Consider the following 19,924-nt stretch of genomic DNA (forward strand, 5'->3'; position numbering starts at 1 on the left):
CAATGTCACCCCAACAATTTGTGCTGACTGGGTGGGTATGTCTTCTCCCGAAATTTGTTTTTTTATTAAACGAAGATATCAAATTCTGCTTCAAAACACTTTTCAGTAGAAGAGCTTTTTTTCCCTGGCTTTTTAAACTCTTTTTGAAGAAAGGATTCGAAAGATTCGAGATTCGTAAGATTCGTGGGTTAGCAGAACCTTCCTTGGATTCGGATTCGGATTCGGATTCGAGGGATTCTGGATTCTTTCCATCTCTAGTCATTACCATCACTTCTTCTCTGCGTGGCCCTCCATGATGTGGTCTAAGGTCAATGCGGCCCCCGACTCGAGTTGAGTTTGAGTCTCCTGCTCTAAATAATGCTGAAGCCATCACAGGTCCTTTCGCATAACGTAACTTGAGAAACACTGGTTTAGACGACAGTTGGCCTCTATGTATTCGATTCCATCCTCACTTCAGTAACGCATATGTGCCTTACAGAGGATAGGTGGTTATGCGTGAGGGCATGCGTGTGAAAGCCGGGCCTTGCTGAGAGCATAGATGGGAATTCGGTGTCTGAAAACAAAATTTCAAAAGCCCCTGAAATTGTTTTGTAAAACGTTGCAGTTCCACTGAAGAATAGAAATTCTGGGGTATCCAGTGTCTCACTGCTGTCTGCGCTGCACGTCTGTTGACTATTACTCAACACAGGCTACGGCGTCAGCAGCGTTTGCAGCAGCGCTTGCACCTCGGAGGGATGAACTGCCGTTGGTATTAATTTCAGAATTGGTTAGGTGGTATTAATTACAGTAGCGGCACGAGGCTGTCTCGTCCTCGCCAATACGACGGGTGATGCTTTACCCGGCACTCCCCAAGGGTACAGGGACCCGTACAGATCCAGGTAGGGCATTTCCTCTCGCTCTTTCGCTGCAGACAGAGCCGCAGAAGAGTCCAGGAGTTTACACCACGTCACGCATGTCATTTATTTTTCCCAGGGCTGATTGGAATAAACTCTGATCTGTGGGCTAGATAGACCGTTTTCCGGCCCGCCGAAGCGACGTCGTTACTGTGCTCGAGAAGTGCGTAGTTCTGGTTTCGGCTGAAGTTCGGCGATTTATATCTCAAAGTACGTGCTCGTTTCAGGATTTTAAAAATAAAGGGTGGATTAAAATAATGAGTGCTTACAATTCTGCTGTCTCGCATTTCCCAGAAAACATCAAATTAAGAAGATAATTAATGAATTTTAGGTAATTAGTCGTCCAGTAGCTACATGCTCCTTCCCACAGCACGTTCGCCTGGCTCCGTAACCCACACGCAACAAAAAAAAAAAAAAAAAAAGAAAAAAAAAGAGAGAGAAAAGAAGAAACAAAAACACTGTAACGGATTAAAAAAACACCCTATATACACAGCTGTCCCGTTTTCAAGTTCATCTGTTTGATTCTTTTCCCGAAAATACTGTATATTTACGAACCTCGATGTTCAACCTTCCTCGAAGTTTCCACGCGGGATCTTTTCTTTGGACACTGAAACCTGTGGGCATTTGTATTGGTTCGTGAGGGTGACAAAAATACGACTTAAGACGTTAGGTAACAGACGAAATGCTCGACGGTATAACATTACATCGTAAACAGTTGGGCGGGAGGGGGTGGTTACATTGATTACAACGGAAATCGCTTGCAACATATGCTGTTGCACAAAATTTGACACAAAACGTTTCAGAAGTTTTGGTGCTAATACCGCAACCTTTGAAGAGCAATCTTTCGAAATGTAACCCTGCTTTGGTGTTTTCTTGCCTCGGTTTTCATCAACCACGTTTATTCCTCCGATCGTTCTAACGCTGAATATTGTACATTTTACATATATATATTTTCAGTACCTATAATTATCGGTCATTATGGCGAATGTGGCGATGGTATAGATCGAGTCACGATTATTTGCAAGAACTTCATTTTGGTAACATTGGAAGGTGTTTTATGCCCCATATAGTAGTTCTGCCAAATGCTGGCAACTGTTTTAATCTGAAATCTGTCTCATTATAACGATGATAATCTCGCTCCATTAGAACATAATTATGAACATGAGAAAAACAACGCGAAGTTTGTCATTGTGTTTACAAACATAACGCGTAATATTGAAACAATGCAAGCATCTCCTCCAGCGTGTACTATTAGACGAAATGAATACACCAAAGACTAAAGGAAGAGACAAGAAATGAATAATTTTGAATTTGTTTCCGAATACTACTTCACAACTAAGACCCACCTACAACAAATAGGTTTATAAATACGAAGAATCTATAGGAGAAAGCTGAAGCAAGAAAGCCCTATTTGTCTTCTGTCTTCAAGATAACACGTGCGCAGAATATTCGATTGGTCATTGTCAATTTGTCTTAATGGTCGAGTCATACATTCCCTTAGTTCCTATTGCTTTAATTCCCGATTTGTTCCCTTAGGTACATCAGTCAAATTTCGATGAATCCGCAAACGAGAGAGAGAGAGAGAAAAGACTCCTATAACTAGGAGTTCAACTTGCGTGTTTAAAGGCCCTCAACGTCGCACCTTCCGCAAGACCAATACCGGAACATTGGTCGTACATATGCGTGTTAAAGATTATGTCACCCGAGCACCACATCGGAACATCATCGACATCACCGCTCGTAAGCGGGCCTCGTTCATTGTAGTTCATTTCATTAAACGTACTTCAGCATGTACGGACGTCCTTGATTACTTTACATTGGTGCCGAAACCCGGGAACCCCCGGCAACCCGGGAACGGTTGGCTGATCGAGTGAACGCTAGCTGAGGTACGTCGGTATGGAAAACTTGGAACGCCTGAAGGAACTGCGCACTACGGCCCGAGCAACGGTCACAAGGACTATCTCGGACCTGACTTCCCTCTTGACTATGCGTTTTGAACATTTGTACGTTGCAGAGAAGCCATTGTAAGGTTGAAAATGACCCGAAAAATAAGTGCCACCCAGCAGATGTCCTGTTGCTCTCATAGCAGCACGTTTGTTGCCGTTTAGCAATGCGGGCGTTTATGGTCACTTTTGATGTATTGCGAGTGTTCGTGGTACGCACATAATATCTGCAACCAATCCTACGTTTTTGGACGGTTTGAGGAGTAAGAATGGTTCGCTTTTGTCGTTGGTTTCTTGCTGGTGGTACCTGTGGTCCTACACTCTTAAAAATGAACTTCACCGCATAGCACGCTCCTAGCCAACCATAATATCGAATGATATCGTTATCTGCCCTGATTTGTTGAAAACGGGAGGCGAACGCCTTTTTTGTGACAATTATGAGCAGCATAAGTGTCACAAAAAAGGCGTACGGCTCCCGTTTTCATCAAATCAGGGCAGATAACGATATCATTCGAGGTGATGGTTGGCTAGGAGCGTGCTATGCGGTGAATTTCATTTTTAAGAGTTTAGAGTACACGCTCTTTCTTGAGTATGTGTCTTTTGTTGTGTGTTAGAACAAAGCAACTGTTGCTGTGTTGTGTGCATATAGAAGTGGTCAGATTGAGTGAACGCACCAGGAAGGAGCATGATACATAGGGGATCAGTGCACTCGGTGGACCAGGAGTAAATTTTGCTATCTAAATGATAACCATGTTGAAGGCGCCGAAAGCAAGAAGGCGCGAAAAAAGGAATTCCAGGTTCCGGTTTGTCTCCGACTGACTACAGGGAACCTCTCACCATTTGAAGCGATCACAATAGGCTACTTTACACTTTCGATGCTAGAGAACCTACACCGGTACATTCTAGCAGCACACCAACTAAAACGTCCAGTAGCATAGCGTACTTCAGCCAACAGCTACATTCTCTTTGGTTATTTGTATCAACCCTAGTGGTGTTCCTGATATATTGGCCGGCTAAGTGCACCCAAGTTACCAAATTCAACGACCGGCAGGCAAGTCGCGCGATAATCAAACGACAGACACCACCGCCACTGGCGGAAGAAGGAGAAGGCGCACAGTGATTTACCAGGAAGACAGATACTCTCAGAAATCCCGTAAGAAAAAAAAAAAAAAGGACAACCTCAATTATTACATTTCGGCAAAGAGTAATCCTATAGTGCATTGCATTTTTTGGAGGCCCGATGGGTGAGCAATGTAATGTCATTACATTTCGATCGGGTAATGCGTAGTGATATTACTCATTACTTTCGTTGCAAATTTTGGCATTCTGTAAAGCCAGCAGTTACGAATTGTGCGTGGCACAGGTGAGGAAAATCTCCAAGTTTCTTTTTTTTTTTTCCAACCAACTTTGTCACCGACCAGGTCACCAAGAAGGAGTCCTGACATAGTTCAAGTGCAGTCTTTGAACACAAACTCCCTCTTCGCTGCAATTAATCTTATGGTTGCTCATTTAGATTATGCGTACTGCTCTCATCTGCCGGCGAAATCATTCATACGTAGCGATTTTGCAGAAACTATAATTACTATATAGTAGGTAACGCGTTCCGAACTAAAAGGTTAATCACGTCCCTCCACAGTACGCGACTCAAATACGACACCGGATTGTGTTAGCAACGTCTGGGAAAATGTAATGCCGAAGTCATGATTGTTACTTCACGAAAGTATGGGCATTAGCAATGCGTTATTAAGTATAGAAAGTAATGAGTAATGTAATGCATTACTTTAAAAATACTGTGACGAATAATGGTAATACATTACAAAATAAAAATAATTTTCCCAACTCTGCCCTCAATTGCTTTAACCTCATAAGATTAGTTCAGTTGAACTGGCTTCACATGAGACACGGGCGACGACGTAAACAATGATAGACATTACGGTGTCATGGTACAAAATAAATAATACACATTAGTTTCCTTAACTTATTATTTAGGTTGAACAGGTTCTGGTGCATATGATTATTTCTTGAATGAATTTCTTGAGGACTGTTTTTTTACTGTGTTTTACTCTTAGGCTAACTCCAGGGAAGTTACCCATGAGTTTTACTGTAAGGTTGTTTTAAATGATTGAACTAATTCATATTTTATTAACTGTCATCCTTATAATCGCAGCTGGGGTTTATTTGTTTTTAAAATTCGGGATAAAAGTAAAGAACAAGAAGAAAGTTCAATATTTCACGCGTAAACCCAGCGAGAAAAATGATGCTTTTCTGTCCAATGATTCCGGCGATATTTTCAAAATACAAAGTAAAATTAGCTTGATATGGATATTTCGACTGTAACGTCGACTGTATTTTTGCATCCTGTAATTACCCAGTTCCCTTTTGAATTTTTAAGTAGACTGCTAAATTTTTACTTTCGTGTACTTGCACCGATGACTCATTTACTCATTGTCTTGGTTCATTGGTTCTTGGTGTATTCATTATGGATGTTGCATACGTCTAAATTCACAAATCTTCGACTAATTGAGTTTGCATTGAAGAATTGTTTGAATATTGAATTTTGAAAATATAAAAAACATAACTGAATTCACAGCTGTATTCCCGCTGGTGTATGAGTATGACATATCGTGACTGCTCTTTTGAACTGCATTTAGCTGTTTAAGAATTTGAATATTTACCTCGTTTAAGGTTACTATGGGTCTAGAGATAAAACACAGGAAGATAAGATAGGATAAAATACCGTAAGTTGAAGGACGAACTACTCAACTGGACCAGCTGACGGCGCTGGAATGCATATCCACTAACAGGGTGGCTATCTCAGGCATCGCTCTGTCAAAAGTTGGTTTCCTCGGCCGTTGCAATCCTAAACGCAGGAAGTGTGTCACGTCACCGCCAATTTCTGTGTGTCCGTATGACGCTCGGAGACAGGAAATGTTCGTCTTTAGCATATTTTGTTCTGTCACGATATGTCACAAGATGTGAGTTTTCCTGCCGTGTGTATATACACGGTCTTAGGCCTCTATGCAGGGCTTCCCGCAACCTGGATTCCGAAACACCGTTCTTACTGGAATGGATCTGAGAAGAAAAATATGGAGCTGGGGTTCCACAACTGTGGATCCGTCTATACTCCATGGCGCTTCAAGCTGAGCCGCTTAAGCCGTTCTTACTCACCACCCTCATTCAAACGCTTCTTTTACGATTTTGCAATTTTTGGTAGAGTATGTTGTTTTTAATTTCTTCTTCTTAATTGCTCTCGCGGGGTTTTTGCGGCTTGAACGTTCAGTATTAGACACCGAAAGGAGGAAAGCGATGGAAGACTGATGCAAATTTCAGTGATATTTCAATTTACATGAAATGTATATGCTCGATGTCTGATAACCAGCACCTCTTCATTACGAAGACGTAGCGAAGAGAATCTGATTTCTGCTCGCGTTGACAACGACGTTAAGATGTTGATGGAGAAGAATATGGAGGGGCCACGTTCACCGCGAGGCCAGCGACTCCAGATAGATTATGTAAGAGCACATCGCTCTGCTTCTAAGCTTCTAATTTTGCGGCATGGTTTCCCTTTTATTACATTGCTTATAGCCTTATACAATGAAGAGTGCATGTACTTTAATTAATTAGCTGTTATTTCAAAACGAAAGTGTAATTTCTGGAACATGCCTGAACCCACACTCTAAAAACAATTGGTACACTCTTAAAAATGAACTTCACCGCATAGCACGCTCCTAGCCAACCATCATCTTGAATGATATTGTTAACCCCCCGTAGCGTGCTATGCGGTGAAGTTCATTTCTGAGAGTGTAGTGGCGGTGACGAGACCGGCTTGCCGTTGTTGGCCTGACTCATGTGGGCAGCGTCACGACTGTAGCCAGTATGAGATGAGATTACTATATGATAGGAGATGTTGAAATGATGATGGTCGAAGGTAAAGTTGTAGGCCGCTCACTGCTCAGATTTGTGAGCAAAGAAACTCTGAGCAGTTTACTGGAGGAAGCATGCTACACTCTTAAAACAGATCTTCAGCGCATAACACGCAGAACGCCAAACATTTGCACAGAATGATACCGTTATGACTCCTGATTTGTGGAAAGCGGAAGGCGTGCTCCTTTTTGTGATAATTAACATAACTGCATAAGTGTCACAAAAAGGCGTACGCCTCCCGCTTTCAACAAATTAGGGGTGAGAAAGGCGCCATTCGGGTTGATGGTTGGCTAGGAGCATGTTGCACGGGGAAGTTCTGTTTTTAGAATGCAGCTGATGGTATTGAATGGAACGATCTCCTCCTCCTATCTGAGTTTGTTACTTTCACACATTAAGTAGCACTGCCCTATTTGTACATAAACTGCAGTTATGCCCACACGTGTCTGTTTATTGTATACAACGTAAAATAATCATTAATATTACGTTTCTTGTACTCTTGTTCCTTAATGACAACTACAGAAATACTGTTTTCTACGTGCTGTAACTATTATTTCACTATGTGTTAGAGTGAAACCAAATTTATATTGTTTGTATATGCCTCCCCTCTTGCAACGCCCCAGTGGGGTTCATGAGACATCTCCATAAATAATAAATAAGTAAATATATAGCCGCTACTAAACCCATCATTAAACAAACATACCGTGTAGGAGCCAGGAAACAACTGAAATGAAAATGCAAGTGTCATGTACAACGCTAGCCTCCCTAGGTCCTGTTGTCTTTTCATGAGTGTCACCTTTCGGTGACGTCGGATATCGACTGTAGTTACCTGTAGTAGCTATTGTATGAAAAATAAATAAATAAATAAAAAAACGAGTTGAATTTCAGGGCAGATTTCAGGGCAAGCTAATGGAGAACCTCGGCGTCATCTTACTGGCAATTTGGTTCAGGATTCTAAAGCAGACTTGCTCAATACAGTGTAGGGAATTGCTGGCAATCACAAATGTGCTCGTACCGCTCAACCGTGCTAGTGTGCTTTAAAACAACAACAACAACAAAACTACAGCCATTAAAATCAATGCAGTAACACAGACAAAAGGAAAAAAAAAAAAAAACGTAACAACACCTTTTCCGTGAGCTCCCTTCGTTCAATATTTGTAGGCCACTGGTGGCGATTCGGGCTGAGATTTCGTGTGTTCGGAATCATACAGAGCGTTCTAAAAAATGTGCGGCTTCATTGCTGTACACCGCGCAATACCAACACCACCATCGTAAGTATTACGCTGTGGTGGCGCGATCGTCACGTGGTGTAAGAATGTATTGGTGTAGGACGACAATCACCCCACATGGGGCGTGTTTGGGTGTGGATGTCGCGGTGTTACGGACGGACACCGCACAACGGGACTGCTGCTGCTGCTTCACACACTCCCCATAGCCAGTAGCAAATACAACAACAACAAGTCCACATGGTCCTCCCGTATACACACTTAACTATAGTTAAGTGCTAGTGTGTACACTCTAAAAAAAAAAAAAAAAAAGAGCAGAGAGCTCCTTGCCAACCATCATCCCGAATAACAACGTTCTCTCCCTCGATTGATGAAAACGGGGGCGTACGCCACTTTTGTGGCAATTATGAACTGCATAATGCCACAAAAATGGCGTACGCCTCCCGTTTTCAGCAAATCGGGGGGAAGAACACTCTAACAACAGAACTTCACCGCATAGCACGTTTTGCGCCAACCATTACTACGAATGATATGGTTATCGCTTCTGATTCGCGGAGGGAGGGAGGCGTACGCCTTTTTGTGTTAATCATCATTTATCCAAATTGACACAAAAAGGCGTACGCCCTCCTCTCCACTCGCTTCGAATCAGAAGCGATAACGTTATGATTCGTGGCAATGGTTGGTGCAGAGCGTGCTATGCGGTGAAGTTCAGTTTTTAGAGTGAACGATGTCACTCGGGATGATGGTTGACTAGGAGCGTGCTATGTGGTGAAGTTCGTTTTTAAGGGCTTCGCTTAAAGGGACACAAAGACAGCAAGAAGAGTGGAGCGGGTCTGAAAGTCGCAAACGTGGTAAGCCTGTGCATTTTCTTGCACACCCTAAAAACAGAATTTTACCACATGACACACAGTCACAGAATGATACCGCTATCACACACTTAAAAATGAACTTCACCACACAGCACACTCGTAGCCAACCATCATCCCGAGTGACATCGCTCTTTCCCCTGATTTGCTGAAAACGGGGGCGTAAGCCATTTTTGTGGCATTATGCAGTTCATAATTGCCGCGAAAATGCCGTACGCCCCACATTTTCATCAAGGCAGAGAACGTTATCATTCGGGACGATGGTTGGCTAGGGGCGTGCTATGAGGTGAAGCTCTATTTTTGAGTGCAGGACTGATTTGTGGAGAGTGTGGGGCGCACGCCTTCTGCGAAAATTAGCATAAATGGAAAGTGTCAAGAGGCGTGCACCTAAAAAACATGACTTCGCTGCATAACACGCTGCGCAGCTGTCATTCAGAACGATATCGCTCTCTTTGGTTAAAATTGGGGAGGCGTACGCATTTTTCTACACACTTTCCACTTAGTATTGGTCACAAAAAGGCGTCCGCCTGGCTGTCCCTTCAAGCCAGACGTTATCAGGCTCTGATTTGGTGAACTGGTTGACCTTGAGAATGCCATGTGGTGAACATATGTTCTTAGAGCGCACGCCGCCGACTTCTTACGTATCAGAAGACGGAACAGTGTCATACGGAATGATGGCTGACTGGGAGCTTGCTATGTGGCGAAGTTCTGCTTTCAGAACGCGCACTCTTAAAACAGAACTTCACCGCATAACACGCTCAGAACCAAACGTCATCCAGAACGATATCGTTCTCTTCCCCGGTTTGTTGATAATTGGAGAAGTACGTTGTTTTGTGGCAATTTGGATACACGTTAATTGCCACAAAAAGGCGCGTGCTGCTCTCTCGCCGAAAATCAGAACAGATATCTGTATCGTTCGGCATAATAACATAACACGCTCTAAGCTAAGCAGCATTCAGAATGATATCGCTCCGTCTCCTTAGCTGCTGAGGACGAAGAGCGCACACCCTTTTTGTAACAGTTTGCAATACAGTAGAGCGTCACAAACACAAAAGAAAAGAAAACAACAACGAAAAACGGCGGGACTCCTGTAACACTGGTCTCATTTTGATCTTATTGGCCTCGTACGCGTTGTGTAGTAGAGTACAGTTTTTAGCTTTGGAAGAATCTGAAGACTTTGACGTCACCGCAGTGCGTCCCGTCCTGCTCACTTAGAAACAACGTCTAAAGAGAAAGATAAAACGAGGCGCCGCGTTGTCCTGATGTCTATTGTAACCTGACGGCTGTAAGTGAACCTGGTACAATTAAGACTTCCATCGAGCAATCTAAAAAAAATGTATTCGTACATTCGTTATATATAAGGAAACCGTGTTATGTATTCCTTAACTTACGTCAAGGAAGACGAGATCTCGCGTCGTATGACCCCGTGACCTCGCTCCTACAAGCTCATTAAGTCTAATTAATCATCATTCCAACAAACCACAGTAACTGCGCCCATACTGACGTCCCCTACTTTCTTGTACTACTTATTTACCAATAATATATCTCCTCCTCCGCTGCCCCCGCCAAAAAGAAAAGGCAAATAAAAACAGGTGAAAAGATACGGTTGGTCCTGCTCAGATAAACAGCACATCTGAGCATCAGGTAGATGTGCTGGCAAACCTGCTGCAGCTACAGCGGCCCAGTGTAATCTCATCATCAGCAGTTTATCCAGAGCCGCAAGCTTGGGGGTGTTGCAAAAAAATTGCCGGTGCAGTTACATTGTAACAGTAGTACACAAGAAAAAAAAATTGGTGGGGGGGGGGGGGGGTTGCCAAACAGTTGGGGGGAGGAAGTGTTGGGGAGAGGGGGGTTTGAATAAACCACTGCTCGTCAGTATTATGTTGGAGAGGGAAGAATATTTTTTGTCTCGAACCGTCTTCTAGCGGCGTCCCAACGAAGAAAAGTGTATTTTAACCGGATTTCGAGATTTCGGCACTGTCACACTTTTAATATGCATTCCGTCACTTTGAATTGCTTAATCAATATCATATTACTTTCGATGACACCACCCATAACTGACACTCCATTCATAATACACTCTATCAGAACTTCACCGCATAACACCCTGAAGGACACCTAAAAACAGAATTTCACTGGATAACCGTGTCCTATAGTCAACTGCAGGTTTCCTGTCGTTTACGTTTTCACCCGCTTGTCCGCGTCCCTTCACTCTTAAAAATGAACTTCACCGCAGAGCACGCTCTTAGCCAACCATCATCTCGAATGATATCGTTATGTGCCCTGATTTGTTGAAAACGGGGGGCGTACGCCATTTTTGTGACACTTATGCTGTTCATAATTGTCAGAAAAAAGCCGTACGGCTCCCGTTTTCAACAAATCAGGGCAGATAACGATATCATTCGACATGATGGTTGACTAAAAGCGTGCTCTGCGGTGAAGTTCATTTTTAAGAGTGTTGCTGCCGTTCCACTCAAGTATGCCTAGTCAATCATCACCCTGACTGACATCGTTCTCATCCCTTGCTTTGTTGAAACCAGGAGGCGTACGCCTTTTTATGACACTTATGCAGTTATGGTAATTACCACTTTCCACAAATCAGGTGTGATAACGGTACACTCTAAAAACAAAGCTTCACCGCGTAGCACGCTGTGCGCCAACCATTGCCGCGAATGAAGGATTATCGCTTCCGATTCGAGGAGAGAGAGTGGCGTACGCCTTTTTGTGGCAATTTGGATATATGGTAATTGCCACAAAAGGGCGTACGCCTCCCCCTCTCTTCGAATCAGATACGATAATCCTTCATTCGCGGCAATGGTTGGCGCACAGCGTGCTATGCGGTGAAGCTTTGTTTTTAGAGTGTACCATTCTGTACAATGGTTGACCTTTAGCGTGTTATGCGGTGAAGCTGTGTTTTAAGACTGCACATCATGATAGCTGTACCAGTCCTGATTTAAAGGGAGACCGGATCGTACGCCTTTCTGCGACTATTAACATAAATGAAAAGTGTCCCGAAAAGACGTACGTCTACCGTATTTAACAAAACAGCAGAAAGAAAGGACGGTGTTAGGAGCACGTTACGTTGTGAAGTTCTTCTTTTAGACCGTACGTCTTTTATACTGTCATAATATGGAGTGCGCAAAGGGAATCACTCGTGCAGACTGCTGCTTAAAGCTCATGCTCATGGGATTTGCAATTTTCATTCTTTTAGGTTAGAGACTGCACGTCGGAACCCTCAATAACGGACATTTCATTTTCAAGGCAATGGGCACTTTACATTTTGTACGAATTCGTGTGTATATATACAGACTACGCAAATGAATTTGGCAGAGTCATAAATTGATTCGACAGTTGCTCTGATTTAGTTGCTATTGGTTCCTTTCTTAACCTCCTTTCAGTGAACATTTTTTGAGGTAGCATGATATGCGCTTATCGAAAGCAAGTCAATTACGCTTTGGATGCCTGTAATTGTTCCAACTCGCTCGAAATATTTCGATTTTGAAGAAACGAAAGGAACCAACAAAATCTGTTGAAGAACAGAAACTAAAAATAAATTGGAAACTGTGTCGGAAACCCAAGCAAAAACAAAATTCTCGGGCGTGCCTATCAGTTTTGTGATATGTTTCATATCACAGTCAAAAGGTGAGCACCAAACCTCATAATAAAGAAACGAAATGAGGGAAATATTGCTTTTGTACTATGTGTGTCTTTTTAAATTTTTTTATATGTCTGCAGACATCACCGAAGGGCGAGAAGAGCAAATTAGATGAGTACATGCGTGCACCTCTCCAAGACAGCTAAGTTTCAAAAGTATACACTTGATTGCACTGGTCCCACAGGTTTACTTACAGTACCTCGTTTAAGCATTCATTCGAGACGGAGACAAAAGAACGGGATATTACATGGTAACCGTAAGAAGATTCGCAACGTTTGAAGTGAATCTTCTTGGTGACAAAAGCAAAACAAGTTTAGTAAAAGTACATTACCCAAGGCGATGTCCAGCCCGTCAGTTGTGCCTAAGATCGGCTGCCCGTGGATGTTCGTTGAATTCTGACCATATGCACTGGGGCCAGGGTCGGGAGATAAACTTGGCATCTGCGGCACCGGGCTTGGTATTGGACTTAGTGGTGGCTGTTTCATGTACTGTCCTCCAGATGGCGTTGACATGGAGGGAGGGCATGTGCCCCATGCAGACATGGTGTCCATTGCCATCGTTGCAGTTGCGTACATACTCGAGCTCACGGCAAATTCAGACGCAGAGCTAGATATGGAGCTCATGGACGGCGGCAGAGCGCAGTTGGAGAGATAGGGATGACCGACAGAGCCCATACCCATAGAGTTTTGGTTTGCAGAATATCCACAGTGAGATGTCGGCGACAGAGCAGCCGTTGGTGACATCATGCTCTGGGGGTCGTTGGAGAGATAGGCTTGGTGATGTCCCGTTCCCATGTGGGAGTGGGTTGGGATCAGGCTGGACTGCTGCGTCTGCTGTGCTAACATGTCATAGGGACAGGGTGCCATTACGCCAGCGTTCGGTGGTGTCGGGTAATACGTGGTGTACGGCTTCATTGCCTGACATTTCCTACGGAAGCCTCGGGGTCTTCTTCTGAAGGAACCTTGCTCAAACATGAGTTCACTGCTTGGGTCAATTGTCCAGTAGTGGCCCTTCCCTGGTCTCCCTAATCCTTTAGGTAGCTTCACGAAGCACTCGTTTAAGGAGAGGTTGTGTCGCACAGAATTCTTCCATCCTAAATAAGGGCCTCGAAAGAACGGAAAACGTTGCTGAAGGAAGTTGTAGATCTCGTTGAGGGTGAGCCGCTTCGATGGTGAGCTTTGAATGGCCATGACGATAAGCGCAATGTACGAGTATGGGGGCTTCTCCTGTCGTCTCACACCTGCCCCCGACTTCTTCGTTGTCGACACGACCTTATCTTCTGGCTCAGCTTCGTTCGAAGTTGTCACTGTGCTGCTCGCTACCTGATTCACAGACGTAACACTGGAGCAGTTGGTCGTACTCACAGCCGGCAAGGTGCTGGACAAATCATCGAGTGGATTCCGATGCTGAAGGTGAGACTGGTCTTGGCTGTTTATGGGACTCGACATAGGCATCTCCACTTTCACCATCCTCATTTCACGATGAGCGAAGACGACACGATTACACGTCCGTCAGCAGCAGATGGTATACAAGTAAGAATTACTCACTCCTCTTCTGGATCATTCTTATCGGAGACTCGATCAACCATCAGTCATTCGATACTGCACGAAAGCAACGTGCAACGCCCGTGTGAAAGACCCTTCGGCTGAAGAAATCCAGTACTGTGAGTCAGGAGAGCTTTCAAGATTGAGAACGAGCGTAAAGGTGAACTCCGCAGCGAAACACGCGGCTCAGGCGAAGTGACGCAGACTGACTAGAAACGTGCCCGGCTTGTGTGATGATAGAACGAAGAGGCATCACTGTTACGAGAGGCTACAAAGGGCAAGTAAAGAGAATGAAAGAAAAAAGGGGACGGGCTTGCATGAGATTGGCCGTGGGTTTGGCCGTAAATCAGAAGCCACTGTGGGTTGCCTGTCGGTGGGCGGATGCAACATCCGCCCCGCCGCCTGCACTACGCGCAACCAGCCTTGATGGATGCTCCATCTGCGACGCTTCAATGCCTACTTAACAGGGGCACGTGTGTGTGCGCTTGGCTGGCGACTCTACTGGAATATGGTAACAGCAGTGGCATCGGATTTCGAATTTAGTTACGTGCTGACGGCGACGGCACGCAGAAGGACTTCGTGGTGCTTGATATTAATAATATTCGCGTAGTTATCCGTTGTTTTTCAAATTCTTGTAGATTTTGACTGTTTTTCTTTGTGAAATGCGATGACGTGAAATTGAATGGTTTTGTACGTGCAGTTCTACAGTTGTGAAGAATGTTAACACCGGGTATCATGAGTCACGTATTGAAGTGGGCAGGATTTAACACTGATCTGCTGCACTGTTAAGCCACCTGACCTCACCTCAACAATCATGCTACGGCTGTCACTCCTATCCATGTCTCTGTCCACGTAGTTGACTATTTGACATGACAAGCTTTTATGAGTAACTTTTTGCAAATGCTCAAACTCGATACAAAAATGTAGTTGTAAATAATCAAACGTGTATAAGGTGTTTTTCACTGCACTGTTAAGCCACCTGACGATGGAGCACCTGACCTCATCTCACCAATTATGCTGTAGCTGTCACTCCTATTCATGCCTATGTCCACGAATGTGGCTTTTTGACATGACAAGCTATTTGCAAAAACTCATACACGATATAAAAAATGTGGTTGTAAATAATCAAACGTGTTTACGGTGTTTTTCAGTGCACTGTTAAGCCGCCTGACCTCACCTTACCAATTATGCTGTAGCTGTCACTCCTATGCATGTCTATTTCCACTAGGTGGCTTTTTGACATGACAAGCTTCATGAGCAAATTTTTTGCAAATGCTCATACTCGATATAAAAAAATGTAATTGTAAATAATCAAACGTGTTTACGGTGTTTTTCAGTGCACTGTTAAGCCGTCTGACCTCACCTCACCAATTATGCTGTAGTTGTCACTCCTATGCATATCTATTTCCACTAGGTGGCTTTTTGACATGACAAGCTTCATGAGTAACTTTTTTGCAAATGCTCCTACTCGATATAAAAATTTAGTTGTAAGTAATCAAACGTGTTTACGGTGTTTTTCAGTGCACTGTTAAGCCATCGGACCTCACCTCACAAATTATGCTGTAGTTGTCACTCCTATGCATATCTATTTCCACTAGGTGGCTTTTTGACATGACAAGCTTCATGAGTAACTTTTTTGCAAATGCTCATACTCGATATAAAAATTTAGTTGTAAGTAATCAAACGTGTTTACGGTGTTTTTCAGTGCACTGTTAAGCCATCGGACCTCACCTCACCAATTATGATGTAGTTGTCACTCCTATGCATATCTATTTCCACTAGGTGGCTTTTTGACATGACAAGCTTCATGAGTAACGTTTCTGCAAATGCTTATAACTGATATAAAAATGTGGTTGTAAATAATCAAACGTGTTTACGGTGTTTTTTAGTGCACTGTTAAGCCATCGGACCTCACCTCACGAATTATGCTGTGGCTGTCACTCCTATTCATGTCTTTGTCCACGTAGGTGGCTTTTTGACATGACAAGCTTCATGAGTAACTTTTTTTTGCAAAAACTCATACTCGATATAAAAAATGTAGTTGTAAATAATCAAACGTGTATACGGTGTTTTTCAGTGCACTGTTAAGCCATCGGACCTCACCTCACAAATTATGCTGTAGTTGTCACTCCTATCAATATCTATTTCCACGTATAGGTGGCTTTTTGACTTGACAAGCTTCGCGAGTAACTTATTGCAAAAGCTCATACTCGATATAGGGTATATATATACCGGGTGTTTCAGTTAAATCCCCGGGCTAAATAATTCGCGATCGGGTGCACCGATCGACGAACTTTCTTTTTTACAAGTATCTGTCCGATACAACCTACAAGCTGCGCACCGTGTGAATGAGTGGGAGGCACTCATTATTTAAATAAAAATTCAAATGAGTTTCGTAAAAAAACAACTTCTAAAGCAGGGCGCTGTCGGCATTAAAATGGGTACTACCCCTTTTGGGACCTTCAGTGGACACCTTTTTGGAGAAAAATCTGCCACCGAAACGGGTCATTTGTTGCTGTCATTAAGTGGTTTCGGTTTACAGATTTTGTCGCGGCTGGTCGCAGTGAAGCGCAAAAGGACGTAACTCATTGGTGTAATTCATTGGTGTAAGGACATAATTCATTGGTGGACAACGGGGTGGAAGAGCGTCCTTTTGCGCTTCACTGCGACCAGCCGCGACAAAAATATGTAAACCGAAACCAATTAATTACTGCAACAAAGGACCCGCTTTGGTGGCAGATTTTTCTCTAAAAGGTGTCCACTGAAGGTCCCAAAAGGAGTAGTACCAATTTTAATGCCGACAGCGCCCTGCTTTAGAAGTTATGTTTTTTTTACGAAACTCATTTTTTTATTTAAATAATGAGCTCCTCCCACTAATTCACACGGTGCGCAGCTTGTAGGTCGTATCGGACAGATACTTGTAAAAAAGAAAGTTCGTCGAGTAGTGCACCCGTTCGCGAACTATTTAGCCCGGGGATTAACTGAAACATCCGGTATATAAATGTAGTTGTAAATAATCAAACGTGTATACGGTGTTTTTCTGTGTCCCTTTTTTCCCCGGAACTGAAATATGTGTGAGGCACTAATATACCTTTCTGGGTTCGCATAAATGCTGACTTTGTAGCACGCGTGTTCTGACGTATTTATCGCCATAAAATTTCTTCTTTATGTTGAGTCGGAGTCTTTACGCACTAAAAACATGCTTTATCACATAACACGGTCGTAGCCAACCGCCATTGAAAATGATACGGTACTCTTTTCTGATTTTTGCTTTTGTGAAAACCGGGCAGTACGTCTTTTTGGGACGCTTTGCATGTGGCAATGGTCAAAAAGCCGTACGTACGCACCACTCCCTCTCCTCAAATCAGAAGAGACAACGTCGTCGCTTTATGCTGGTTGACAGTGGATATTCGATTCACGTTTGTAAATCCCTGTGGGAAGACAAGCCCTAACAAAGGTAAATTCCGTCATAATATTTTGAAAGACGAATACTTAAATAAATTATACAAGCATATCTCTTTTTTTTTTTCGCGCCGAGCGTAGTAGCCGATGTCCGTTAATATTCCTGATTTTCATGAAGTTCATCACTTTGGTATGTTTATCACAAATTTTACCCGAATTTATTATCTTGGTGCGCACAAAAATTTGGTTTGTGACACAACGCTGATATTACGCAAACCTTATATCAGATTGCGTTCTCATTCGCGCTACGTAAGTTTCGAAGAAATTCCATTCTGATGATGATGTTCATTATTCGTTGCATCTCCAAGGGGACAGCTGAGCATTTCAGAACGGACTGCTGCATGTTTATGATCACGTAAGCTGCATGCGTGCTGCCGCACCGTTACATTTTGCCTTCACAAGTATAGTGTTTCTTTCATGGTGTAGTTCTTTTCGTAAACACAGAATATCGAACTGAAGTGTAAGATAGGGACAGGACACCCACACTCTGAAACAGAACGTCACCTCACAACACGCTATGCGCCAACCATTGCCACGAAAGATACACTCTTAGAAATGAACTTCACCGCATAGCACGCTTCTAGCCAACCATGATCTCGAATGATATCGTTATCTTCCCTGACTTGTTGAAAACGGGAGGCGTACGCCTTTTTTGTGACACTTATGCTGTTCATAATTGTCACAAAAAAGGCGTGCGCCTACCGTTTTCAACAAATCAGGGCAGATAACGATGTCATTCGATTACGATTCCCAGTACGACAGTGATTCAAATATGACTGGGATTTGTTTCAATAAATTTAAATCACGAAACAATCACAATCTATTGCATCCTGCTTTCCAGTAGAGCGAGCCACCTCTGGCTGCAACGAACTTCTATTTTCTGGGAGCTTCTTAGTTCCAATCTAAAAGTTTTTCGGTCCCTTGTGAAATCAACTGAGCACAACTTCGATGACGGTCGTTCCTGCTGATTTTCCCTCTAATTTTTTCTTATTCAGTGGTCCAAATAAGTAGTAATCGGACTGAGCCATGTCAGTGCTGGGCGAGGCCAGAACGTCCACTCGGGATGGAAAGTTGCCGTCGTTAAAGCTACATTTTGAGGACGAGCATTGAACTGAAGGAAATAACTGCAAGTTGGTTTATTCTACGTCTAGAGTGAACTGCTGACTTCACTTTCTCATTCAAGAGAGTTGAAGCATACCGCACTTTGATAGTTTTCGTGTGGCAAGACAGTTGATGTAGTAACGCCCTTCGAATCCCAGAACACAGTGTCCATTATCCTGCCTGCAGTACAACGCCATATTTCCAGTAGATTCATGCTACTTTAGATTCGTTTGCAAGCCAGCTGATGCAACACACGTCAGACGTGAGGGTGTACACGCACGTACACTGTTAAAACAGAACTTTACCGCATAGCACGCTCCTAGCCAACCATCATTCCGAATGATATCATCCTGTGATTGATTTGTTGGAACTGGGAGGAGGCGCCTATCTGAGACACATTATGCATGTCCCAGATAGGCGCCTCCCCCCTCTTTTGAACAAATCAGGACACAGAATGATATATCATTCGGAATGATGGTTGGCTAGGAGCGTGCTATGTGGTGAAGTTCTGTTTTAACAGTGTACACGTATACAGGCACAGATTGTGGAGGATCAAAGCAAGCGCAAAGACCAGTGTTATTTGAGACGATGTACCAACTATAGCCCAATTCAACACTCTTGTGAAGATGCATGAAAAAATATTCAGGAAATTCCTTAAATGACTTATCCGGGTGTAACTCGGAAATATCTTCAACTACACTCTTAGAACAGAACTTCACCGCATAGCACGCTCATATTCAACCATCATTCCGAATGATATCATCCTGTGATTGATTTGTTGGAACACTCTTAAAAATGAACTTCACCGCATAGCACGCTCCTAGCCAACCATTATCTCGAATGATATCGTTATCTGCCCGGATTTGTTGAAAACAGGGGGCGTACGCCTTTTCTGTGACAATTATGAACAGCATAAGTGTCACAGAAATGGCGTACGTCCCCCGTTTTCAACAAATCAGGGCAGATAACGATATCATTCGAGATAATGGTTGGCTAGGAGCGTGCTATGCGGTGAAGTTCATTTTTAAGAGTGAACTGGGAGGAGGCGCCTATCTGAGACACATTATGCATGTCCCAGATAGGCGCCTCCCCCCTCTTTTGAACAAATCAGGACACAGAATGATATATCATTCGGAATGATGGTTGGCTAGGAGCGTGCTATGTGGTGAAGTTCTGTTTTAACAGTGTACACGTATACAGGCACAGATTGTGGAGGATCAAAGCAAGCGCAAAGACCAGTGTCATTTGAGACGATGTACCAACTATAGCCCAATTCAACACTCTTGTGAAGATGCATGAAAAAATATTCAGGA

At 43.4% G+C, this 19,924-nt stretch overlaps 1 protein-coding gene across 2 annotated transcripts in view; it reads right to left on the reverse strand.

Annotated features, from left to right (window-relative positions):
• The window catches only part of LOC135377668 (forkhead box protein F1-like), an 85,644-nt gene that overhangs the window by 33,015 nt on the left and 32,705 nt on the right, over window positions 1-19,924 (reverse strand). The window contains exon 4 of one of the 2 annotated variants that reach the window (XM_064610260.1): window positions 12,836-14,105. The exons of the other annotated variant lie outside the window; for it this stretch is intronic. Coding sequence (XP_064466330.1) covers window positions 12,836-13,979 — 1,144 coding nt within the window. The 5' untranslated portion in view covers window positions 13,980-14,105. The remainder of the gene's footprint in view (window positions 1-12,835; window positions 14,106-19,924) is intronic. 2 annotated transcript variants of the gene reach the window in all.

This window comes from Ornithodoros turicata, chromosome 1, assembly GCF_037126465.1.
Source record: "Ornithodoros turicata isolate Travis chromosome 1, ASM3712646v1, whole genome shotgun sequence".
NCBI classification, from domain to species: domain Eukaryota; kingdom Metazoa; phylum Arthropoda; class Arachnida; order Ixodida; family Argasidae; genus Ornithodoros; species Ornithodoros turicata.